This window comes from Hibiscus syriacus, unplaced genomic scaffold, assembly GCF_006381635.1.
Source record: "Hibiscus syriacus cultivar Baekdansim isolate YM2019G1 unplaced genomic scaffold, ASM638163v2 tig00112857_pilon, whole genome shotgun sequence".
NCBI lineage: Eukaryota > Viridiplantae > Streptophyta > Magnoliopsida > Malvales > Malvaceae > Hibiscus > Hibiscus syriacus.
In genome coordinates this window covers 412088-439457 of record NW_024063412.1, presented here as the reverse complement: position 1 = coordinate 439457, position 27370 = coordinate 412088, and the positions used below count along the sequence as shown (strand labels likewise).

The window sequence follows — 27370 nt, the reverse complement described above, 5'->3', positions numbered from 1 at the left end:
TGAAATTAAATCGATATTCATAATGATCCAAAATTTATATGGTGGGTGAATGTGAGGCGGGCGAATGTGGGACGGGCAAAGTCACATACCTATCACCTAACTTCTACCTAGAGCAGGTATGAATTTTTATGTCCACAGTCGCCCGCTACCCATTAAATTTATATCCATCCTTGCCCTAATTGAAGCGGGGTGCGGTGTGAAATCTACGAAATTGTATCCCGTTGCCATCCCTAATTAGAATTGAGATAAAATTATAAAATTTTAAAAACCAAAGTTATAATTTTATAATTATTATTAATACATTTAATCAATAGTATATATGTTTGGGAATGATCAAAAGACGAAAATATGATAGATTTTAACTTAAATTTATAATATTGAATTTACTTTTAAGATTTATGTTCTGTATGAATTTTGTAGAGAAGAGAATGGGGATAGAGATGAACCAAATTTATGATAGGAAATATTGGGTTCAAAACGGGTGGTGACGATTAGGTGTGGGAAATCGGAGCCAATCCTAAAGCATGCTGTTTTGGGAACAAATATTATTAAAGTTTGTGTTTTGCCTCTTATGGATGGGATGATGTAATGAGGAATTTGGTGTTTGATTGGTTGCTTTTATTGGTTCCCTCTCATCCCTTTGGAACCCTTTAGAACCTCCTCCAATCCGATTCATCTCCTTATCTATATCTTCGCTCTCCTGTCTTTAGTATATAGTATTTTGAAAAATATAGCACCTTATTCGGCACGACTAACAAGGACTCAAATTTTCAAATAATAAATAAATGATGAGTCACCCTCGTCTACGCTTCCGGATTCTACTTTGAATGTGTGGATAATAAGGCATCCAATGGAGTCGCTAACAGATGTGTATCATTCAATAAGGGCATAATCCAAATAAATATCTCTAACGTTGGATAGTATATGTAAATTTATCTTATTGTTTTTTGGTATATTTGACCCCATAACATTTTATTTTGATTCAAAAGTCACTCATATTAGATAGAAATCGTTAGTCAACTGACGATCAATGCCTCCAGCTAACTAAGCAAGCACATGTGGACACAAATAATGACGCGGCATGTCCACGTCACTAAAGTATGCTGACATGGAATTGACATGTCAGTTTTTATTTTTTTAATTAATATTTTTATGAGAATTTTTTTACTAATGAGAGAGCGACACGTGTCACTCTCCTATTAGTGCAGATTTAGAGGAATGAAGAAAAACACATTTTGCATGAAAGAAGACTTGAACTTGGGTCAAGGTCGTGAAATGGTATGCCTCTTGCCACCAAGCCAAGCGGACTACTCCAGTTTATAATGAAACAAAACCTTATTTAACCCATAATTTCTTTTCAATTTAATTAAACAAAATAAAACACATACGGATGAAATGGGGGAGACCCGATTATTCCCAAAATATTAGGGTTTAGAAACCCCAATATTTCAAATCATTTCTCCTCTCAAATTCTTCATTTCTCTTCAACCAGCAACTTCAAACCAATTACACAATCGTATATTTCGAAGGTGAGTTGATTTTTTTGAATCGAATCATCAATTATTTCCTCAATTTCGAATAAGTTTCGACTAAGTTTTGTTAAATGTTTTGGGTTTGTGCGAGTTTCGAATGGGTTTTGTAGATTGTATGAATGGGTTGTTCATAACCCTTGAACATTGTTGCATACTTTTGTTCAAAAGGATTTATTATGTGGGGTTGTGTTTTGCGCATAAATTTTGTTTTTTATTTGGTTTAGTTCGAAATGAACATTGTTTTGTGAATTCATTTAATTTAATAATTAATCTTGATTGTATGTTTTGGGTTTTAGTAGAAATTGTCTAATGGACAAGTTTGAATCTCCAACCATCGTTAGTTCTTCTCGATACGATGGTGAACAAAAAAAGTGTTATTGCAATAAATTGGCACTTAGAGAAATTTCATGGAGCGGTTTAAACCCCGGAATAAGGTATTACGGTTGCTTAAATTTTCCGGTAAGAATATGTTTATAATGACCTTGTACTAATTAGCTTGAGATAAAGAATGGATGTACGATAAAGTGTTATTGCATATATCAATTGATAAAGGAATATGTTTTCCCCCTTATTGTAGCACGGTTGTAGGTATTTTGAATGGTATGATGGTAGCATGCTAGAGTGAACAAATTACTTACTACGACAATTACGTGATAGTGAACGAAATTTAATGAAAGAGAATGCAAGACTTAGAAGACATATTACAAGTTGTTCCTTTACTTCTACTGCTCAAATTAATAGTGTGTTGTTGGAAGAGAGTGAAAGTGAAAGTGTTCAAAGCAAAGTGAAAGAGATTGGAATTGTGCAAAGTGAAGACAATAACAATGAATTAAAGCGAAAGATTAAGAGCTTGAAGAAAAAATCTAAAACAATGAAGAAAGAAAAAGAATTTTATAAGACAATGTGTATTTGCTCAATGTTGTGTGTCATATGTATCTTTGTGGTAATTGTACTTGCAATAGCACTTTAGGTGTTTTGTTAAAGATTAAGTGTTTATGTATGTCTATTATTAAGTGTTTGACTGTTACTTATTTAGAACAAATGACTAAGTTTAGTGTTTTCTATACAGTAATGTATTTTATAATTAATTAGAAAAAATAAAATACTGATAATTAATAAGTTAATCCTTAAATAACTTGTTTCATAATAAAATGATTGACAACATTTGTCATGTCTAAAATAACATGTTCATATGAGATTTTTAACCCTCTTTAGCATCTCACTCAAAAATTTATCTTGTACTAAAAAGGTTTCTCATATCAAGTTAGGCAGATATTTGCCATACACAAAAAACAACACAACCCAAACATATACCCTAACAAAAAATAGCACAACCAAAAGACCCACTCGATTAGACAATTCATTTCTTCTTCTTTGGTGCTATTGATTCTTGAGTGCCCATAGGTTCCTCAGCTCCTCTCCTCTTCTTTAGTGCACTTATACCAAACTGATAACATATCAGAAGATTAAAACATTATTTAATTTTTCAAAGAATTGAAATTCTTATTTAATATGTTCTTATAATAGAATATTTGTTCTTCAATCCTCAAATTTGTATAAAGGCCTATCCGATCCCTTCGTATCTTTTCTTCCTCGTTGATCTTTCAGAAGTAACACATGCCTTTTGCTTCTCTTTTCCTTTCCTTGATATTTCCTTGATACGTGTGTTGGGTTTGATACGATCGTACTTGTTGATCTTGTCGAAGAATTACCATCCCTATTGCTCTCCTGCAACAAAAAAAAGTCTACTTTAGAAATCTAACATAACTTTAAGTTTTACACCAAACTCAACACATTAATCTAAATACATGGTTTGTAGTTTTATGATGGGTACATGATCTTTTATTATGACCTTGTCCACCACAATTTTTACAAGTCAGAATAAGACCAATCCTACTAATATATTTATGCTTGACTTTTTTTTATTCATCTTTTTGCTTCCTTCGATTTTTCTTAGGCCTTCTAGGTATATCTCTATCAACCGGTGGAAGAACAAGGCCAATTCCAGATTTCTTTCAATCTTAAGGCCCATTAATAGGTTGCAAAGTATATTTATATGCTTTACGTATGTGTCTTTGTGATAATAGGAATGTAAAAACTCATTTGGGTACCCACCAGTATGTCATGCTGCACAGCAAGCATTCGGACACGGAATCCCACAGAGTTGCCACCTTCTACAGGTACATGTTCTTTCATTCAAGTCTACAATATACTACTTATTCTCTTTTTTTTTACCTCACATCCATTATCTTTATTCCAAATCAACTACATATCGCACGTATGGATCGCAGACAAATTTGCCACCAACATGCAAATTCATGTAATACTCCTTATCCTCGTCCATCTGTATTTTAATAAAAAAATGAATGTTAGCATGCACATGGAGAGACCTAAAGCAGTAAAAAACAAACAATGGATGCATGCACTTGGAGGGACCACTTTCCCAATAAAAAAACCAAACATGAAGTCCCTACCACTCATATACCCTACAAAATGCAGTCCCCACCGATAATATATGCATGAAATTGTGATTTTCACCTTCGATTCATTACTGGAAACCCAAATAATAAAGGCACAAACCCAAATATATACCCTTTTGTGCAAACCCAAACAAAACCCAATTCAAAAAAAAACTAACAGATTTTCACATCAATTTGTACGGTTATTAACAACCCATCTATAAAACCCAAATATTTAACAAATGATTCGAGACAAAAACATAAATCAAAACATTTAACCAAACCCAAATATTTGAGGTTTTTCTTTAAAAACTAAACTCACCATCTATTGCATATGAGATGTAGAGATTGAAAGGGGAAAAGATTCAAAATTCGCTCTTGATTCGAATTTGATGGAGATGGAATTGAAAGGGGATATGAGATTAGGGTTTTAGATCGATTCGAATTTGGGAATACTTGGGTTTAGGAGAAAATGAGATTAAACGCAGATGTATTCGAGGCTTGAAACACGTGTTTTATTTTGTTTAATTAAATTGAAAATAAATTATGGGTTAAATAAGGTTTTGTTTCATTATAAAACTGAGCAGTTCGCTTGGCCTGGTGGCAAGAGGCATACCATTTCACGCCCTTGACCCAAGTTCGAGTCTCCTTCCCCGTAAAATGGGTTTTTCTTCATTCCTCTAAATCCTCACTAATAGGAGAGTCACACGTGTTGCTCTCTCATTAGTAAAAATTCTCATAAAAATTAGTTTTTTAACAAAAAAATAAAATCTGACATGTCAATTCCACGTCAGCATACTTTAGTGACGTGACATCATTTGTATCCACATGTGCTTTCTTAGTCAGCTGGAGGCGTTGACTGTCAGTTCACTAACAGTTTCCATCCGATGAGGGTGTCTTTTGAATCAAATAAAACATTATGGGGTCAAATGTTCTAAAAAAATAATAGGGGTAAATTTGCATATGCTGTCAAACATTAGAGGTATTTGTTTGCATTATGTATACAATAAGATGTCCAACAATTTGGTTATACTGGGCAACGGCTATGGAAGATCGACACCTTAATGGAACTTAGGGATCTCTGGAAGGGCGGGCCTTGGATAGGTTCGAGGGCTTCGATTAGGCAGGACCGTTTCACCAAGGACATGACATACACTCTTGTCTACACTTAGTTTCATGTTTGTACCAACAAGACCAGATATTGGCAGGAACTGAACACCTGCAAATTCAGACAAAAATAACCAAAGAATACAACTTATGTCATGGTTATAAAACCTTGGAAACATCCGCACCAATTATGCACTCTTTTTCTAGGAACCTACCATTCAGAAACTTGTCCCTAAAACGTATTTTTCTCCTCCTCTTCACTCTTCTTTCATCATTATCGTCTTGCATATGGAGTTACTCATTTGTTGTGAGTATGTATGTATGTAAAGTATGTATATATATATAAAATTTACACTTACGCTTGATTATGTCAACAACATTTTGTTTTAGAGAATCAGATAATTTGAAAAAATTCAATATAAATAGACATAATTTTATGAAATAACTCATGTTTATGTCAATAGTATAGTGCTTGCTCACGAGTATTTTGGATGTTCATGACTTCCTGCAAAGAATGCCGCCATTTCAAACTTTTATTCTTTACCCACCTGTTAGGTCTCAACGGAAACTTTACCAAGTACCTCAAGACGAATTAGAGGGGTGAATGCTTACATATGTTCATCTATGACAGAAATATCACTGATAATATTATCATAAATCAGGAGATAATTCATACAATGCGCAACGCAAAATCAAAGAATGGATGGATGGCTATTATAGTTGACTTGGAGAAGCCTTTGATCGGATATGTTGGGACTTCATCCACGAAACCCTCTCTGATACAGGTTTCCCTTATGGCCTGGCTCGGATTATTAAGAAATGCATCACTAGCTCATCTTTCCAAGTCCAATGGAATGGCAGTTACTCTAAAGTCTTTCACCCAACTAGAGGAATCCGTCAAAGTGACCCCCTATCACCTTACCTCTTTGTTTTCTTTATGGAACGACTTGGTCACAGTATCCGCGATACAGTTACTTTTGGTTCTTGGACCCCCTTCCGTTTTCTTAAACAAGGTACTCCCGTATCCCATCTTTTCTTTGCAGACAACCTAATTTTATATGCTCGTGTGGACATGGCTTCTGCCCAAGCTATTGATTCAGTTCAATCGAGATTTGGCTATTATTCAGGTCACCTAGTCAACAGGCTATAGACAAACCATTTTCTTCTCTCGGAATACCTCAACAGATTTAAAGATTAAGTATTAGCCAGGTTTTGGGCTTTAAAATGGTGGACTCGTTAGGGAAATACCTTGGCGTGCCAGTTATCCATCAAAGGGTGAGATGCTCCGATTTTGATTTTATTTTGGATAAAATAAGAACACGCTTTGCTGGTTGGGCCGCCCAATCGCTCTCTCTAGCCGGTCGTGTAACTTATCAAATCGGTGCTTGAAGCAATTCCCGTCTATTTTATGCAAACTTCTCTCCTTCCGAAAAAAGGTTTGCCAAGAAATGGAAAAATTAATCAGGAATTTTATTTGGGGGTCTTGCCCAAAGATATCTCTCAGTTGCTGGGATAAGCTTTGTCAACCGATTGATCGTGGTGGTCTCGGTCTCAGACGCATACATGAGTATAACAAGGCTTTCCTAATGAAGATTGGTGTTGCCCTGATCACCAAAACTGACGGCCTTTGGATCCACCTTTTGCACCAAAAATACAGAGTCAAGGATTTATTTATCCTCTCGGTCGTCTTCTTCCTCCTTAAGGAGGTCTCTATCGAAGTTTTGGGATCAATTTCGGCCCAATATGGCCTGGCCCATTGGTGACAGTGCCGCTATCAAGCCTTGGGATGATAATTGGCTTCCTTGTATTGGCCCTCTTCGGTCATTAGTTCTTGATTCTTCAATTCCGGAGCGTTACCGCCACTTAAGAGACCTCATGAATTCTAATGGCACATGGAATGTTCTTTTATTATCCACTCTTGTTCCACCTGAGGTACTCCCTCATACCATTAGCACCCGCTGTCCTATTGCCGGTGACCAATCAGACTCGCCCATTTGGCGATGGGATCATGTTTTTACCATCAGCAATGCCTATGAATCAATAATGCAGCAAAATTGGGATGCTTATTCGGCACATTGTAAAACTATTTGGAAGCTTTCTGTCAACCAAAGAGTGCGATGCTTCCTTTGGCTTACTTTTAAAGAAAAACTGCTGACCAATTCCGAGCGTCGACGCCCGATTCTTAACTCATAATGCTGCTTGCTCTCTCTGTGGGGACAGTTCTGAGTCGATGATTCATACTCTCCGTGATTGCCCAGCAGCTAGAAGTATCTGGAATGTCGCCATGCCCAATCCTATCTTCCCGAATTATTATTCTCTTGATATAAGTGATTGGATTCTCACCAATATAAATCTTTCCAAAGCCAATCCCGATTCTGGTGCAGGTTGTAACATTTCTTTTGCAGCTCTTTGTTGGTAGATCTGAAAAGCTAGGAATGAGGCAATTTTTTCAGATATGCGGTATTCCCCATCTGATATCGTCCGTTGTAGTTTCATCTGGGCTAATCACTATGAAGCAAGCAAGCCATTTCTGCCTCATTCGGATTCTCCTACTCAGAATGTAGCTGCAACTCAATTGACTTCTCCTCCATCGAATTGGATCGCCCTCAACGCTGACGGATCAGTCTGCTTATCCATTTGTCATGCCACAATTGCTGGAGTGTTTCGGGACAAACACGGGTCTTGGTTGCATGGTTTCAGTCGAGCCATAGGAGTTGCCGATCCTTTTCAGTCTGAGCTTTGGGCAATTCATGATGGTCTTGGCTTAGCGTGGAGCCTCGGTTTCGAGCTTGTTCGAGTTCAGTTCGATTGCTCTCGCCTTGTCTCGATGCTTTCTTCAGCCACTCCTCCACAGAACTCCATTCTACTGGTCAGAGCCATCAAGCTGCTTTAGAATTGTGATTGGATTGTTGATTTTATATGGACTCCACGCGAAGCCAATCTCGTTGCTGATGCCTTGGCGAGGAACACTACTCGCTTTTCTTTCGAGCTATCTTGCCATGATGAGCCACCACCTTTTCTGCTTAATTTTCTCTGAAGAGATGTGGAAGGCCCTACTTTTAGTACTGATAGACTACATTAGCCTAGCTTTGTTTTTTCCCCTCTCATTCCAAAAAAAAAATATATATTACATATATTTTTAAATATTCATTAGAATTAAATATAAAGTAAAGTACGCAAATAATCCCAATTATTTGTTGGACTTTTTTCCTTAATTTATGAATATATTTGTTTTCTTAAGGTAAATATATTAATTGTAAAATGCGAAATTGGTTCACGAGAATCAAGGTTAAATTGTCTAGTCCGTACGACTAACGGTAACATAATAAGGGTCACAGTCGTAGCAATAGTAAATCTCTCGTGGGTTGGACAGGAGCTTGCACCTGCACCATTTACCATAGCCATATGAAATGCCATTATCAAAACAGCGAATCTTATTAGCCGCTTCCCGAGACTTTTTCACCTTGCACTCAACTACTTATTTTCTTTTATGTGAAAAAGGTAACAAAAAATATACAGCTATACAGCTAAACAGTGACCTGCCGACCCCCCGTCATTATTTTTTTTGGATCAAAACCCTAATGCACTCGTATTATATATACAACCCTTGCTATCATCCACCTCGTAGGAGAAAAGATAAAATAAAGGGTCACAAATCACTGGTTTTTGTGGGTTGTATGAGTGATTTTCACTCGTCACTTAGGGTTGAAGATGAAGGTTAGATCTGTTGATTCCCCCCCCATTGATGGGGCGTCGTTGTTTTATTAAGTAGTGTTTGAGAGATTTAACCTTCTCACCTTGAGTCAAACTGTTGTCTGGTTTTCCTTTCTTTACAGTTAATGGTCGGAAGGGAGACACTTTCATGTTCCTTGTTTGGAAGGCTGCTGCTTTGGCCCATTTTTTCTAGGGTTGAAGAAGGCGGGGTGGAGCTCCTTGAAGTCCAATAGAGGGTCTTGCAAGGGTGTAAAGAGCTGCTCGGCTATGAATCCCAAAGCCCTGTCTTATCCTACATGGAAAGATAGGGTCTGTGGTTTGCATATCTCAGGAGCTTCGTTACCCTAAGAGTCAGATCCTTGTTTGGATTGAAGGGAGCTCTACACTTCTCTCTTTCCTCTCCTTTCTTCCATAAATCGTTTTAGTGAACTATTTCCTAATCCTGAACATGTCCAAATGGTTGCTGATCTGTGCAGGAACAAGGCTTTTGCATGGTCGGAGAAGGTGTCGGAATATCTTGTCCATAGGTTTTGACTCAGTGATTTCGAAAATCAAATTGTTCTTGCAGCATGAGAATCTAACCATCTTTTATGCATAGCTGTAAAAGTTGTAAGCATGACAGAATCTGAGAGGCTAATGAAAGATGATGGGAATATGAGAGCGAGATCGTGAGCGGGTCAAATCCTGTTCCAGATTCGTTGGGTTCTGCTACGGCGATGTGCGTAGGATAAAGGCGAGGCGTACACAGAGTTGATTAAAAGACGTAGATGATAATGTGCGCATGGCAGGCGTAATGAGGGTAGAGAGACCCCTGCAACCTGTGCTGAGCGGTCACATCAACGTCGCTTTTGTTTAGTTAAAGAAATATTCAACGACTACCATTCATTCACCTCTAGATTTTTTCCTTTATTTATATCTACATTTTGTTTTAACATGTGATTTAATATATGAATTTAGATTTTATGTAAAATTTTAATTTTAATTTAGATTTTATTTTTTAGAAAATAAATATATTAAATATCTATATTTATAATATATAATTATAAAATGAATTTCTTGCTAATGATTACAATAATATTTTATGAAAATTTCAATCAAATAAATATATATATATATACGTGTAATAAAAACTGTCTTAATTATATATTTAATCAAATAAGAAATTATATTTAAGTTTTTATGTCAGTAATTTCGAATAAAAATTTGAAAATTAAGATAAAATGTAATGATATATAAATAAACTCTGAATACATACAATTTATTTACATACTTTAATTCAACCCATAACATCCATTATTGTACTTTTAAAAAAATAAAGAGAAAATTACAATAAATATATTTTTCTTTCGTCAAAATAGTTGTCACATCTTTATTTTTCCCCTAAGTTGGAAATCATGACGGACTTTACCATATGAGATTTATAAGTAATTTGCCTTTTTTTCATAATGGGAAGACATCGATCTAATATATACATAATGTAAGAAAACTAGTCATTAATAATATTGCCGATTACGTGTTCGATTAAATGCCGCACACAATGATAATGGCGTAACTGAGCCACTCTAGTAACTCTTCTCGCAGCTCCTGGTGCACCTCATCACATTGGTGTCTGAGTCACTAGAGAAGAACGAGATTCAACACCATAAACAACGATGGAACTGAATATAATCCATCTAATAAATAGAGTGAAACACAGAATAAAACACAGTGATTCGGAAATACAAAGAATCCCAAGCTATAGTTGGGTCTCCCTATGTGAAATATGAGGACATTACAACTCAAACCAATTGCACATTTGTAATGGACACAAGCAACTACAGACTGAAATCCTTGCACGCAGATCTTAACACGATCGATAGACAAAAAGAGGTTTCTGAGCTCATATAAACGGAACGACCAAGGTATTCGATGTCACAATTTGATGAAAGATTCTAAAGATATGTTAGGGAATATTAGGACAACACTAATTATACTTCAACGGAAAGACATCAATAGCAGCCAATTCTCCGAAATCCAGACCAAATACAACATACAACAACAAACTCATATGCTCCAGCATGGTGAAGATAATGAATTACACAGTGCAAGGAATCACCAACGGAGACAAAATGCATGGTGATGGATTGGAGCCTTAAAATGAATACACATTCAGGTGAATACCAAGCACAATCGTGTTCGAAATTAAGAAACCCAAGTATCTATTACAAGACATAAGTCGAAACAAATCAAACTCGAACTTCTTGTGCATTACTCCTAAGTTTACTGGAAAACAGCAAAATGGGAAACCTGGTTAAAGTATCGGTGACGAAGAAGATGGCATCGGAGCCTGGGGTGTAGGTTCCCTTTGGAGTTCCTTGACAACAGCAGCCAAAGCCTCAGGGTTCAGACCCAAGTCACAGAGGGCAATGAGGACCGAGAGAGTATGCCGATCAAGTCCCGTGTCGAGAATATTTGACATGTGAAATGCCAGATCTAGAGATTCTCGGGCGGTTTGTGCGGCGTCCGGATCCATGAAAACAAGCTACAAAAAGTTATTCAGGCAGTTATGCTTGATTCTACAAGCTTACAAATATACATCGAACAACGAACCATGAATCATTTCATCATACCGCAGGACAAGAAAACACATTAGTAAGCTTAAAAAGCAAAATTCCAAGAGCTAATTTTTTCCGGTGAATTTCAGGGGGCAAGAAATGAATGCAGCTCGTGAAATTACTCGGATTTTAAAGCGGATTTAAATGAAAACAAATTAATAGCAAAACCACACGATATCTTCAATTAAACCCCCAAAATATAAAGATTTGAAATTCCCAGTTCCCACTGCTCAATAACGAATCAAACGGCTATGATGAGCAAAGATAATAAGCAATCATCTGAAATTTATCCATAGATCATCTAAAATATCACTCAAATCAGTTATAAACGCATCGAATAACGGGAAAAACAGTACATTTTAGCCAAGATGACTTTTTTGATTGAAATATTCAAGATAGTGTCCCCGATTTCACAAATTTATTCAAAATTCAAATAAAGATACAAATCCTAACCTCGAGAGTTGAGAGCGACGAGCGTAAAAACAAACCTGATTTTCCCACTAAATCATAATCTGATTAAACCATTTTGGATTACTAACTGATAAAGGCTCCTCCAGGCCCACGAACCCAGTCCACAAACGCCGAAGAGAGTTAAATAATCGAATCCGCTTTATTTTTTTTAGATAATTTATTTAATTGTATTTGAATAATAAATATTTAAATAAATAAAGTTAAATTTACTCCATACTATTAAAAAAAATTACTCCAATATTCTACTTGATTGTGCTTCAAAAGGGTCTTTAAGTTTAGCCAAATTTGTTCATGGGAAGATAATAAGAATTGGGTTTGAGCCAGATTTGCAGTCATGGAACATTGGAACTCTTTAGTGAATGTTTATGCTAAATGTGGGAGCTTTGGATATGTTAGTAAAGTGCTTGATAGAATGCCTGAAAGAGATGCTGTGTCTTGAATTGCTCTATTTTCTGGTCTAGTTAATGAAGGTTACGGATATCATCAATTGGATTTGTATTTTTTTATGAAGAAAGATGGTGTTTTGCAAAATGGGCATTGCTTAGTGACTACTTTGAGAGCTTGTTCTTTGAGTTCAAAGTTGATTTCTGGGGCATTGTTGCATGGGGAAGGTGTAAAAGTTGGGGTTTTGTTGGGTTCTCTCTTGTTAATCTTTATGCGAAATATGGTGAAATAGAACTGGCAGAGAGAAGGCTTATTTGCATGGATAAAAAAGAATGTTGTCTCATGGAAGGCATTGCTTAATAGATACGCTCTAAAGGGTGATGCAATAAATATTTAGAATTTGTTTCAAGGGATGACGGAAGTTGAATTGAGGTGTGTAAGTTTACTTTGTCAAATGAGCTCAAACATGGTAATATAATATTTTTATTAATTTTTCAGATAATATTATATTTCAAACATTTTATTCTAAGAGATAATCTTCCATGTCGTGAATTAAACTCAAGGATCAACCACCTTCCTTAGATCAACTATTATGTGAACCTAAGAGACCTTCCTTTCATGTTATACCCATTTACCAGTTTACGAGCAAGCAACACATCATCCACAATATACTTAATGTACTTTGATAGTTTGATTGGCGTGAGTAACAAAAACAGGGTTGAGTAATAAATTATAACTGAAGTGACCGAATTATAATAAATGAAAATGTAGTGATCAAAATAAGAAGAAAGCTAAACCAAATTGCCAAGCTAAACAAATGTAGTAATAAATTCTAGTAGACAGGTACAATATAAGCTTATTATACGCTCTCATTTACGTTTCCCAACCTCCTCCTCAGCCTTTCATTTGTCTTCCTTGAAAACCCCAAGCTCCAGCCGCCGCACAAATCGCCAACGACAATGGCTTCCGAGGAATTGGTCCTCCGCGGCACCATGCGAGCCCACACCGACATGGTCACAGCCATCGCCACCCCCATCTACAATTCCGACATGATCGTCACTTCCTCCCGCGACAAGTCCATCATCCTTTGGCAATTGACCAAAGACGAAAAGACCTACGCCGTCGCTCGCCGCCGTCTCACTGGTCACTCCCACTTCGTCCAAGACGCTGTCCTCTCTTCCGATTCACAGTTCGCCCTCTCCTGTTCTTGGGACGGTGAGCTTCGACTCTGGGACTTGAACGCTGGAACCTCCGATCATCGTTTCGTCGGACACACAAAGGATGTGCTATCAGTTGCCTTTTCTATTGAAAACCGTCAGATCGTTTCGGCTTCACGTGATCAAGCATCAAGCTTTGGAACACACTCGGGGAGTGCAAATACACTATCCAATATGGTGATGCACATACCGAGTGGGTGAAGTGGGTGAGCTGTGTTCGTTTCAGCCCGAATACTCTCCAGCCCACTATTGTGTCAGCTTCGTGGGATAAGACTGTGAAAGTTTGGAACTTGACCAATTGTAAGCTTCGTAACACATTGGCCGGACACTCCGGTTATGTGAACACGGTGGCCGTTTCGCCTGATGGGTCTTTGTGTGCTAGTGGAGGAAAAGACAGAGTGATTCTGCTTTGGGATTTGGCTGAAGGAAAGAAGCTTTATAGTTTCGATGCTGGTTCTGTCATTCACTCGCTTTGCTTCAGTCCAAACAGGTACTGGCTTTGCGCTGCCACTGTGCAGAGTATCAAGATCTGGGATCTGGAGAGCAAGAGCATTGTGGAGGACTTGAAGGTTGATCTCAAGGCCGAGGCTGAGAAATCTGATGTCACCGATAATGCAAACAAGAAGAAGGTAATAATGTCTTTCTTTATTATAACTATTCATTCCAAGTTTTATAATTTTGCTGTATGTTCCACCGTTTGTTACCAAACTGTTGTTTTTTATTCAATGTCACAGTTTGCATGAAATTTTAGGTACTGTGTAGCTTAACTATGATTCTGTATTCTTCTGTTTATGATGAACATATAGAATTTTGCTGCTTCATAAATGCCGTTTACCTTGAAAATATGCAGATTAGCATTTTCACCTTAAATTTAATGTCCAGAAATTGTACTGTTTGTTGATTGGGAGTTATTTGCCAATTGGGCATGTTCCTGTTTCATGTTAAGGCTGCATTTGTGAACATTATCATTCTTATTTTTATAAAGCTCAAAGCTTTGAACGTGTCATTATGTTACTCCCCGAGTCAAATGGTAAAGCTTTGTTCTTCAATATTCTGTTGGACACTTCATTTTTCGTGCCCCCCCCCCCACACACACATGGATATTGGGGATATGACCTCTCTAGATCCTCCAAATACATGGAAAAAATATTAAAGATTAATCACACCCGAGTTTGAGTCTGGTTTTTAGTGGCACTTAATTAATATTAAAGATTAATCACATCCGAGTTTGAGTCTGGTTTTTAGTGGCTCTTAATTCAGCAATCGGCATTGTTCAATTGATGGAATTATATTTGTGGTTATTGCAAATAGAAGGGAATGAAGAATTGATCATTTGAATTTGCAGGAGATATACTGCACGAGCTTGAACTGGAGCGCCGATGGAAGCACTTTATTTAGTGGTTATACAGATGGGGTAGTCAGAGTTTGGGGAATTGGTCGATGCTAGACTACTTGCATGCCTTGCCTTGAGTGAGTAATCACAATATGAAACAACTGCCACAGCATTTTCAAAACGTTTTAAGATTTTGTTTAAAATGTTGGATCTTTTGAGTTATTTTTACTTTGTTCGGATGTTACCAGGTGCACTATCCTCTCTGTTTTGGGTTTGGTTGTTAAAGTTGGATATTTTAAATGTAGTTGTTTTACTATATCCAACGCACTTCTCTCTTTGCTCCTAAATAATTCAAATTAATAAATAAAATATAACTACTAAAGCTGTTCTTAATATTTATTATTTTATTACATTGAAGTGAATTTGTGTTGTAATACAATATTGTTTTTAATTATAAATAAAAGTATATGAATTGACGTGTTTTCCGCAATCAATTTGTGAAATGATGTATTGTTAAATTTTATATATTAATTATTATAGTGCTATTTGAGTAGCATTCTATTTATTTTAAAAATACGTATCTCATGCTTGTAATGAGCTTATTGAAGTAAATTTGTACATACATATTATTTTCTATTTAAAAGTGACATGGAATATTGATTAATTTTTTATGTATATAGATAAAATAAGGATGTTCAATTATCTAGATAAAAAATAATGTATCTAGATAAAGAGTATTTTAAATACTTGGATAAAAAGGGAAATTTGCCTAATGTACAAAAGAGAAAGGAAATGATCATATTTGATGGAAAATGGATGAAACTATTACAATATTATATGATACAATGAACTCCAGTCCTCGACTTGCCATTTATAAATGAAATGGCAATATGATACAAGTATATTTTTAGAATATATGTATAATATAGATTATTAGCTAACCCTTATTCTCATATGTAATGGAGTAAGGGGAAGATAAGATAGTAGACTGACCCTAACGTCAGGTTAAGATCAGCTTCCATGGGAGACCTCTGAATTATAAATTACCCACCGTGAGACTCGATCTCACGATCACAAGATTAAGAGTCTTGCGCTCTACCAACTGAGTTGGCCATGCAATTCATATGTATAATATAGATAATGTTAGTATTTAATTAAAATAACGAAATAAAAGTTATCAATTTGACAAAAAAATCACTCAATTCTAACACTCACCCCACTTGAGGGGTTAACAAAATTCTCTCTCCGGGCAAATGCCCCTTCAAAGGAAAAATGATCATAAATACAAAACTGGCATTTAATAAACTACAGAAGGGGTAGGTATGAGATCCTAGGGTGTATTATTATGATCTATTTACTGTCCAATGAAACATCCACTAAAAGATCATTGAAACGAAATATTCGGAGCTAGGTCCCAGGTGGAATCAACCATCTCATCTACCTCTTAGGCGCAGGCGCGCAGGCACGCAGGCAGCTAAAAATCTTTTTTTTTTCTTATCGTCTCGACCTAAATGTATCTGATAAAATGAATGGTAGAGGTTTTTGCCGTGAATCAATTGATCCCACATGTACTTATTTTCCAACCTTTTATTTGGACATGTCGCCACTTTGTGCGATGGTTACCCGCCTCTTCAACTGCTTGCGCCAACATGCAAGGGTCATGTCTTCCTCAATCAGCTTGTCTGGTGCCCTCACCACATCATCGACCTTGCTCCCTACCAAAGTTGACAACTGAGCATTTTCAACAGTTCCATGCCTTCTCTTCTTCAATTTATTGTGAAGGAAGCAAGCAAGCGTTTGATGATCTTCGACTCCAGATTGCTTGTTGATATTTCTGCTCTTGCTGTGCTGCTGTCGTGTTCCCCTCTTTTTCGTATTTTTCTTTCCTGAATCCTTAGCTTCAACGATCCTTGAACTTTGAGAGGCTGATAGAGTCATGCATGTTTTCCTCTTGGATCTTGGTTTGGTAAAACTCTTCTTCCTAGAAGCCTCCCCCGCACCAAGATTTTCCAACTATACACTACTGTTCTGCACCACTTCAGCACCGTCATCGCCCCCTGAAAACACAGAATTCTCTGAACAGATTGAATAATGCTCTTCATGCAATTCGTTAACACTCCTCAGGGAACACTGTTTAGGTGCTCCTCTGTGATTCTTTCTCCTCCTCATAGTAAGACTGCTGCCTAATGATTCAGCCTGATGATTCGTGGTCATACGCAATGTTGAAAGAGGGTGAGATGAGGAATTATCCTGCACTGATTCAATGCATTTACTACTCTGTGGCTGTTCTTTTCTTTTCTCTGTCTGAACACCACCATCCTGCACTTTGTCACTGTAATTAGTACGTCCTGAAGGTGGCTGTCTTATTTTCCCTTGAATGGCAACATGTGCTGGTTCAGTATGATTATTATTTCCTGAAGGCGGTTCTCTCTTTCTTTTCTTTTGAAAGGTAACATCTTTTGCTCGTTCAGTACAATTATTATTCTCCGAAGGTGCGTTTCTTCTAATCTTCCTAACAAAATCATGTCCACTAGCAGTTTCAGCCTCATTTTCATTGATTATACCTGGAACTTCAGCAAGACCAGCTTGAGCTCCTTTTCTACAACTCTTGCGGCTCATCTTTTCTGCAGAAAGCCTGTAGCACAGGGACAAAGTACGAGATCATAAACAGTTAAACAGGAAAATCATAATTTGAATGGAATATACAAGAACTGAAACAGGAATGATAACAGGCAAAATGATACTAGAGGAACTTCATTCTGTAGAGTAAGGAGCTATGAAATTGGATGTAAAATGTCTCACCTTATTGTTGCAGCATTTTCCTCCTCAGAGTCTGGCCTACTACCTCTGCGTAGGACAAAAGGATGAATCAAACTACAATCAGAATAAGTTAAAAATGAAATATAGCATGACAGTCATACCTTTGTTTCCTTTTTCCTTTACTTGGCAGATTCGTATTTTCTGGCTCAGGAGTTGCAGCTATCATTGGCAATTCGTTTTTCCTTCGCTTCCTTTTACTTGGCCAATTTGTGTTTTCCGTTTCAGATATTGCAGTTATAATTGGTAATTGAATATTAAAATCATTGGGGCCAAGGGCAGGTCGCTCGGACTCCCGATCTACAAAATTAGATATAAGAGAAGCTTAACGTACTTTTGTAGCTTGTTAAGCTTCTCGAAGCAAAGGCACTGCTTCAGGATTTAACCATTTCCACCTCCTATATAAAAGACAGAAGTTGCAGTTAAGAGGTACAGAAAAACAAAACATGGTATTGGTACGCACAAATATAACAATAACCAGAAAATCAAACTTGATATCATTCTCAAGATCAATCTTCAGCGAGGTTTAGCTTTATGGCAATGAGAAACATGTAGCTAGACATTAACTATTTAGAGTGCAACCTAAACCCGATAGCTAAAATCTTCTTCATACCTCCAACACTGGTTATCAGTTCGTGAAGACATACATGTGGCAATCTTTGACCAGCAATATCCATGTTCTTCAATGGCAGCCTCCAGTCATGAGTCTTCTTCTTCAGTCCATGTGCCTATATTCAAAGCTGGATCTAAAGTATTGACCCACCTGGCAACAGAATGAAAGATTAGTAATTTTATTTAAGAAACACCATCTTAGTTGATTTAAAGATTTCTATACCATACCTTTCCCTACACTGCACTTGAGTTCGACCAGGAACGATTTCAGCTATTTTTCTCCAATTTTTAGGGCCAAAAAGTATCACAGCCACTTTTAAGCGTTTGTCTTCATCACGTGTCCATCTCCCAATTCTTTGCCTGGTTGGATGAAGTGATTTTTTCCATCTGCAGATCAGAAGAATCTTATTAGTCCAAGAAACTGATAACGATACCAATTACACGTCAAAAGAATGATAAAATAAACTTATGGAAGGTAGCATATGTCGGAATAGATCAAATCTATAGATGACGGAATAATGAATTCAATATACAGAGCAAGGGGTCTAACTTAAATGTTTCCTCAATTCACTCTCAGCAGAACAGATTTAGTGTCATTAGCAGGAAAGGTACGACTCCAATTAGAAACAAGTAAAATGGAGCAGTTTAACTAACCTATTAGAGCATTGAGTGCCAGTCCGTCCTTTCAATGTAGAAGCCACAGATTGCCAATCACATTCGCCAAAAACCTCAACAGCAATGTGAAGTTGATCATCATCCTCCTCGGTCCATTCCCTTTTCAGTATGCACGCATTCAAACTCCTCTAATACAGTGTCAAACATTGAAACGGGGTTCTGTTTGACCCCAATAATACAGCAATATCAAGCCAATTATCAATCCCCCTTTCTTCAGCAATAAATAAAAGATTCTTATCTTCTTCAGCAGTCCACGGATTGCCATTGATGAGGGGATCTTCATGATTCAGCCAGCTGCACGAATGAAAGACGAATATAAAGATAAAATCATAAAAAAGATAATGTCAAAACAATGGTTCTGGTCTGAAGGGCATGAAAATGAGAGCATCACAGACAACTTGATGACAATCATCAGATGCATTAAACAGTAAATTCCACTGTTTTGTGTAAAGCAGATGTCATGTAGGAGTCCAACTTGTCTGACCAGCACAAATCTTGCACATTTATTCAAATCCAACAATGGTTAACACATCTGTGATTGTCATCGTCAGAGACATCTGATAAGCTTTCCTCATTGAAGAAAGGACACATGTTTCAGAGAAAATCAATGAACATGAAAAACTAGTTAACAACTATACAGATTGAGGACTGAAACAAAGTAAACATGAACCTGGAAAGTATAACACATGTTGGTATATTTTTTAAAGGAAAAGAAAAAGAAAACCAATATTTGTAGAAGCATATGTGATTGGCAACTTCAGGGACATCTAAGAAACTAGGTTTGTCAGACACGCGCCTCTGAAAAAATAATAAGGATGATATGGTCGTAGGATGTAAGAAATTCATTCAATGGTGGAAATAGATAGGCCTGGCCCCACAATCAAGAAAAAGCATGTTTTATGTATTTTCTAGCCCAAAAATAGAACAGAACAAAGAGAAGAAAAGCAAGGACAGTAAACAAGAATTTGGTAACAAAAAGCATACAAAATAAGTTAAGAAAAAAGCGACAGATTTAAGGATATAGCAAAAGTCACAAGTCCCCTGAAACTAAAAATATACAAAAATCAATGATAACAAAAAGAAAGGCACAAATATGAAGGGCAAACTGCAATATTTCAACGTACAAAGTGAAATGCTGAAACTCTAGCATTATCTCTATTCCTTAAAGCAGAAAAGGGTTAAATTTTCCAGAATTTAAATGGGACTGAACAGCGTTAGTCATGTAAAAATGTTCAGACAACAAAGTGGAACTTGTTACTGGGTTTTCAGCATCAATAGGCTGCCAAACAATAAATTTGTATATAAAACCATTCCCGGCAACAAACAAAGAAGTGGAACTTGTTAAATTGGACCTTCTCTTTTAGATGCAAAGCAAAATTTTCCAAATGTGAGGTGTACCGAGCAAGTTCAATTTATGCTAGTCAGTGTTGTGTTTCACGGCAGTCAAGGAAGTAAACAAATGCAACCACAGAAAAGAAACCAAACGCTTTAAAGATTATCATCCCTTCGAAACATATTCATTATATATCTGTACACAGAAAAAGGATTACCAAGCAGAAGATGCTTACCGTGTTTTACATTCTGCTCCAGAACGACCCTTAACATAAAGGGAAGCTAACTGATCCCAATCCACTTTAGGAAGAAATTCCCTAGTCCTCTCTGGGGTGATTTCAAGATCTTTAACTGTTGCAATGATGCTATCCAAATTATTTCCATCTTGAGGTGGCCAATCTGAACTACTGGCAAGATAAAGTGCATGAGTATAATAAATATGTCAAATGGTCAACAAAGTCAAAAGAGAGAGAAATGTATCGTTCTAAGTTTAGTGGCATCCCAGAAGTATATGAATATTAAACAACTAACACAGAATTTTCTTGATCCAAGTCTATGAAATTAGGACGATAAGAAAAACAACTTATATGCTTCCAGTTGCTTTTTATTTTATTTTCTGCAATTAAATGACAATTGAGATGTTCAAACATAAGATAACCATCTCATAAAGATGCAATAAACAGCCCCCAAATCCTTGTTATCAGACAAGCTACAATACATACTCTTGAACAGATATGAGCAGTGCATAAAATTTATTATCTCCAGTATACAAACCCAAGATATGGTGATATATCATAATAAATTTGCAAGGAACATGTAAGAGATATTACAAAGAATATCATTCATCCATAGCATAACAGTTAACAAATTATAAAATTATCCTAATGTGAATCGCAAAATGCATAACTAGTCTTGTGTTGCAAACCATAATCAATTTAAGACATGACTTCAGAGTTCAGACACACAGAAATGATATAGATATCATATGGAACAAAAACAAATTCTTTAACAATTAGAAAAACACACCTCAACCAATCCACTGAAACTTGAAGTGCCTCTTGAAATTGCTGCCTTATTCCCCTTTCAAGATTTTCTCTTTCTTCTCTGGACCATTTTTTCCGCTGAAGTCTAAGTGGAAATTCCATTAAAGCCATTTTGTAACTGGCTACACTAGAGTTCTCAGGTGGACCATAATCAACAGTGACCTTTTTATCATTAACCTGCAGCGGCAAAAACAATAACTATACCTTAACTTCACAAGACACAGATGCAAACAACCAATCATTGAGAAATTAATTTTTGCGTCATCAACTTACAGGGGGGAAAAAAGCATCACTAGACACACCAGGTGCCCATAGGTGCACACCTTGACAACACTAGATATGGAGAAATAAATTATAGCTAACTATTACATGCGAAGCTCCCACCCCCAATCACAAGAAAAAGGAAAATAAAATAAACCCAAAATACTATTAGTTGTTGGTATTTAGGAATACAGGGAAAAGATCCATGCAACAGATCTAGTTAGTGACACGCTGAAACTTACAACATGGTATATGCAGAAAATATTTTAAAGTGCATGATGTACCATAATAAATATCTGTTAACATGGGAATAGAAACTTTGGACAGTTAAATGATAAATATAAAAAACACTTGACTACCTTTATTGTTCATTCCAAAAATTAAATAAACACACATATATAACTATATGAGAATAAATAGAAGCATAAAAGACCAGAGAGAAAAGTGGTCACCTCAGGATCCTTAGAAGTCCTTGACTTTCTTGCTGAAATTAACCGTATACGAGGATCCTTCTTAGCTGATAATGCTCGGCCTGTTAATTTTTTGCAAGAAACCTGAAAATCTCTAAGAATTTTAACACGTTCCTTCAATTTCTTGTTCTCCTCAATTTTAACTTCAATCTGAGTAAACTTACATCGAAGAAGCTTCTGATAAGACCTGTTCCTTTTAATTGCATCAAACAGAAGCTGGGCAGACTTCGGGAACCTTGAGGACTTATATGTTGATAACTCATGGACATCAGACTGGTCCAACTGAACTAAACCTAGAGACTGCATCTCCACATTGTCAATTGAAACATGAGAAATATTACCAGACTGCTCATGATCTTGAAATCTTTCACAAATATCATTGCCTGTTACTTCCTCTAAGGGTGTGCTAGTCATATAAGTGGACTCTCTTTTCTCCATATCATCCTCTCTGCTGTTTTTCCATGTGTCTGATCAACATAAATAAAAGAAATGCAAACCAGGGGCATAAACGAGCAGCAACCACAGGTAATTTTCATGTTTTAACAAATAACCATTGCCTTCAACACATCTAACAATATTATGCACCACAATTTAACCTGAAAATCCACCACAATAGCTACTTGTTTCTAAAATAAATTACTACAAATTTGATGAATACAGTTAAGAATCTCACAAACATCTCTGAGAGAGAGGGTTCCTGAGATTAAAAAAGAAACAAATTTTGTCACATTTGGCTGGCGTTCAATATGAAAAAAGTTACAATTTAGCAAGAAAAGAAAAGAAGAGAAAAGAAAAAACTTCAGACCACATAAGATCTCTTAGACTTAAAATTCTGAAACCCCAAAAAATGGACAGAAAATCTTTGACATAGTTTTCACTTGTTCGCTTCTACCAACTTACACATGCAATCAAAATTGTAATTTCTATATCGGTATTTTAGTAGTAATTCTGCTAGTTCAACCTTCAGACAAATTTTCACTACTAAAAATTTGATATTGAACTGAAAAAAAATAAGGCACAAAATTCAGAACTTAAGAAGATATCGAGATGGGTTTAGATTTAACATTTTAGTCAATAATGAAGCAATGAAAATTCTATATTCGTACACGAAACAGGAAATTCACTATCCAGTTAAATAGAATTAATTAAAACACCAACCCACTAAACTGTGAAACCAAAGTTTCAAGGAGGATAGATACTTACCATCAGTAGAATAAGCCAAAAACCGCTTCTGGATGACGCGAAGAGTATCCAAATCGTCTTCAGCATCCCCATCAGCAGAAACCGGAGGAAGAGTGCAGAGAGGCTCCATAGAAAGAGTATCACAAACGTCCAGGGAAAGCGCTAAACGATCCCGTACACTCCGGAAAATCTCCATATCATCGTCGCTCCCCGTGTCCCTGGACGCAGCCGAGGCGTCGGCATCCGAAGTGGAAGGTCGGTCGTTGTCGACAGGGACGAATTCGAGACCGTTAAGGTCGGTTCCGGTGCGCAGGCAGGCTTTCTTTAGGGCTTCCATGTCCTCGTCAAAACCGTCGCCGTTTTCGCTGCCGGAGAGCTCAACGTCATCTAGTTCTTCTCCGTCTTTATTCCCGGCGTCGTATTGATCGTGTAGAGACATTGCTTTTGGCTTGTTTGTAGATACAAGAAGCGAAAATCAACAGTGGGATTATTGTTAAGTTGCTGTGGGAAGGCTGAAGAAAGTCGCTAGAGTGAACAAACAAGCGAATAGGCATGTAAAGGAACCGCACACGAACTGGGTATGTTCCTTTCGTTATCATAAACGAAGACGAATATAAATGAATATAGTTTGTTTATATTCGTTCATTTAAATAATAAACGAACATAAACGAATACGAACAAACGAATATAAACGAATACAATAAACGAACATAATAAATGAACAACACAAACATAAAAAAATTTATTCGAACACAACAAACGAATGTAAAAAAAAAGTAAAGAACAATAATAACAACTTAAAATTCATTAATATAACATGTAACTTTAGAGTTAATTTGTTAGAATATGACAAAAACATACATAAATCATAAATAAGCTATATGAACATAATAAAGTCTTAAAGTTAATTTGTTTAACAAAAAAATCTTCTTGAAATCCAAACAACTTCAATAATCTTCGTAACATATTCAACTTGCCCTCTACTCGAACATAAATGAACAAACATAAATGAACGAACATAAATGAACATAAATGAACGAACATAAATGAACGAACATATAATCGAACGTTCACGAACGTAAATGAACGAACGAACCATTTGTTCATGTTCGTTCATTTAATTAAACGAACACAAAATCTTGTTCATGTTCGTTCATTTAATAAATAAACGAACATAAACGAACTTCCTACCGTACGGTTCGTTGAACGTTCAGTTAATTTACATGCCTACAAGCGAAGGTTTCTGATTCCAATTCGAAGCAAAAACAAAAGGTTGATGGGCCTTCACTAGGGTGAGAATAAGATCCATTAATACTTTGGGTTCCAAAAGATAAGTTTGGGCTTAAGGATTGGGTCTTGTTCTTGTACCATGGAGAAAAAAATGGTAAATATATATTTGGTAAATGAACTTGGCTTCAATATGCAATTTAGTTACCTAAATGTTTTTTTTTTCGAATTATGTACCTGAACCTGATTTTAAGGCAAATTTGTTTATCTAAATAGGTACTTGAACTTGACTTTTAGGTTCAAATTGAAATAGGGATAGGTATTTGACACGAACTTCGATGGTTTCTAATCGATTCGAGTTGACAAGATTGAGTTTTTTATTTTAAATGAATTCGGTTCAGGTCAAGTTAGACTTTTAAAGATAAAAGTAGGTTGGATTTGAGTTGTGTGCGTGCGTGCATATTGGGTCGGATCAGGTAATGTGCAAATTTTTGCCTTAAGAATCAGATCGTACTTCGGGTCGGGTGACGAATAGAAGATTGTTATACTATGGCCGTGGTAAGATGAGTTAAAAATTAGACTCAATTTGACTTATGACCATCCTTATGCATAACCTTGGCTTCATGGTTCAAATAAATCATTTATTGCACTACTAATTTGGACCCAAAAAAAAAAGTAATGTTGGGCATCAATTTGAGCCAACAAGTTAAGTTCAAGTACCAAATTGGAGGAAAAAATTAGGTATCAAAATGAATCCTAAATATAAGTTCATGTACTTAATTAGACAAAAAAAAATTAAACATCAAATTACACATTAAAGTTAAATCCAAATGCCGAAATGTATATTTAGTCGAGAAGGAAAAATAAATTTCATTGGATTAATAGTATCATATACGTCCTTTTTTCTGTCAATGAAAATGAAATTTCATTAAAGAAAGTATAGGAGAAACAAGGTAAGGCAGTCCTGATAACAACCAGGGTCCTGATAAGTTAATACGTTTGGTCAAGGCTCGATATAATTTCAAAATTTAAATTAATTATGGATGAAAGACAAATCACGAAAGTAGAAAACAAACCACAATCGAACATCACATTTCCCAAACTTACACGACATGGTTCACTACATTGATGCTTTTTTTTTGTGAACCATGCACTTTATTCATTACTGAGAAACTAAAACAGACTACACGTTCGGTTCTTACATAAGATCATCACTGATTGTCAACAACTTGTTTTATAGCTTTAGATGCTTTGACAAAGACGAATGGCCACCCATTTCCATTAGTGAGACCTAAACGAAGCATCTCATCATAAGAAAATCTGTCAATTTCGTTGCATAATCTTACGCACGAATCGCACACCGAAGGGCAGAATCTCAGTCTGTAATCATATCCATCTTTCTCGATCTTGAACCAGTTGGACAAAGTTTGAGGACCAGGGTTACCTACATCCCCACCGGTTGTGAGCCACCATTGTCCTGCGGAAGGATCATAATTGCCGACGCTCCATGTAGGCACATCTCGGCAGTACGCGTCTATGCCGATGAACTGTATGTTTACATCGGTGGAAACATAGACGACGGGATCATTAGTGTCGACGGGATGAAAGAACACCGGCCTACCGTTTGAAAACATTTCTTGGACTACGAATTTCGGACAAGACAGTTCAGATGAGGCTAAGTCGAGCCCACCACCACCAGCACCTCGTATCGCTGACACGATGTAGTATTCAAGGCCGGAGCGGAGCGGTTCGCCATCAGTATCGAGCACCGGCTCCTTTGCAGCGTTGGCTACGGAGAAGAGAAAGAAGATGAACAAAGCTGCAGCTGATATAGTTTTCATGGTTTAGTGTTTTGGGTGCTGGTTGCGTAGTTTGTTTGGACCAATTTATAGAGGTATAGGTGCATGAAGCTTGGTTGCGTAGTTTGTTTTGGATTTTGGTAATAATAGGTGTATAATGTTTTTATTGTTATATTTTTAGGTATCTAGCGTTATATTTTTTAATTTTTTAATAATAAAAATATTATTTTAAAAAAGAAAAATAAAAAATTAAACCCCCTCGTCGTTTTTCTCCCTCTTATCCCCACACTATCAACGGAGAAGGATCACTACCGATCGTGTAACGTACGAATTACTGTAGCAGTCGAAATCGCCAGAAAACGGCAACAAAAAGACTATAAATCCATCGACCTTCGCGACGTTTTTACGACAATCGGCGCTGCTTCACGGTGGGTGAAGGACGGCAATATGGTTTTGATGTGTCAACGGTGATGGCCATAGACCGATTGCAGTCGATCCACAACGAAAAATGTAGAATTTGGGGAGTTGTTTTAAAATTACAATATTAAATTTTTTTAAATAAAATGATTTTTGAAATTTTATATGCGTGATACGTGTTAGATAACATGTAAATTTAACGTCGTTACAGTTCAAACACCTAAAAATACAACATTGAAAAAGTTAATCACCTTATGCACAAAATCATTTTTTAAGGTATAAATATATTGAGCTTAATATATATTCTGCTCACCGGTTGGTAGAAAATACACTCTTTTAAGAAATAATTAAAAAATTATATCTCTGAGTTAATTAAAAAGACAATACTTTTTATTTTAGAGAAAATCGCCTCAGTGACCAAAAATACCTTATAATATACGATTTTAACCAACTTTTTTTGGATTTGCCAAAATGACCAACAAAATCGCAACGCGAAATAAAAATCGCAACGCGATCACCAGAATCACAAATCAGTTTCCAAAATCGCAATGCGATTCTTGAAAATCGCAATGCGATAGTACAAATTCGCATTGCAATTTTACAGAATCGCAACGCGAATATGAAAATCGCAACGCGAACACATAAATCGCAACGCGTATCCGTAAATCGCAACGTGTATCCGTAAATCGCAACGCGTATCCGTAAATCGCAATGCGTATCCGTA

At 36.4% G+C, this 27370-nt stretch overlaps 2 protein-coding genes, 1 long non-coding RNA gene and 2 pseudogenes across 3 annotated transcripts; 2 read left to right on the top strand and 3 right to left on the bottom strand.

The window, feature by feature from the left end:
- The first annotated feature begins 8718 nt into the window (after positions 1-8718).
- On the top strand, positions 8719-9797 carry LOC120184076. Its single transcript, XR_005521985.1, has 2 exons — positions 8719-8815; positions 9289-9797. It is a non-coding gene; the product is annotated as an uncharacterized LOC120184076 (long non-coding RNA).
- A 1138-nt stretch (positions 9798-10935) lies between these two features.
- Positions 10936-11883, bottom strand: LOC120184037 (mitotic-spindle organizing protein 1A-like). The gene is made up of 2 exons (XM_039188610.1): positions 11860-11883; positions 10936-11333 (listed from the first exon to the last, which is right to left on the bottom strand). The coding sequence occupies exon 2, from the start codon at positions 11322-11324 to the stop codon at positions 11103-11105; it is 222 nt and encodes a 73-aa protein (XP_039044541.1). The 5' UTR covers positions 11325-11333; positions 11860-11883; the 3' UTR covers positions 10936-11102.
- A 1264-nt stretch (positions 11884-13147) lies between these two features.
- LOC120184213 lies at positions 13148-15046 on the top strand (annotated as a pseudogene).
- Positions 15047-16020: 974 nt separating this feature from the next.
- On the bottom strand, positions 16021-23766 carry LOC120184215 (annotated as a pseudogene).
- A 1728-nt stretch (positions 23767-25494) lies between these two features.
- LOC120184214 (21 kDa seed protein-like) lies at positions 25495-26316 on the bottom strand. Its single transcript, XM_039188736.1, has one exon. It carries the CDS (start codon positions 26269-26271, stop codon positions 25642-25644), a length of 630 nt encoding a protein of 209 aa, XP_039044667.1. The 5' UTR covers positions 26272-26316; the 3' UTR covers positions 25495-25641.
- Positions 26317-27370: the final 1054 nt, after the last annotated feature.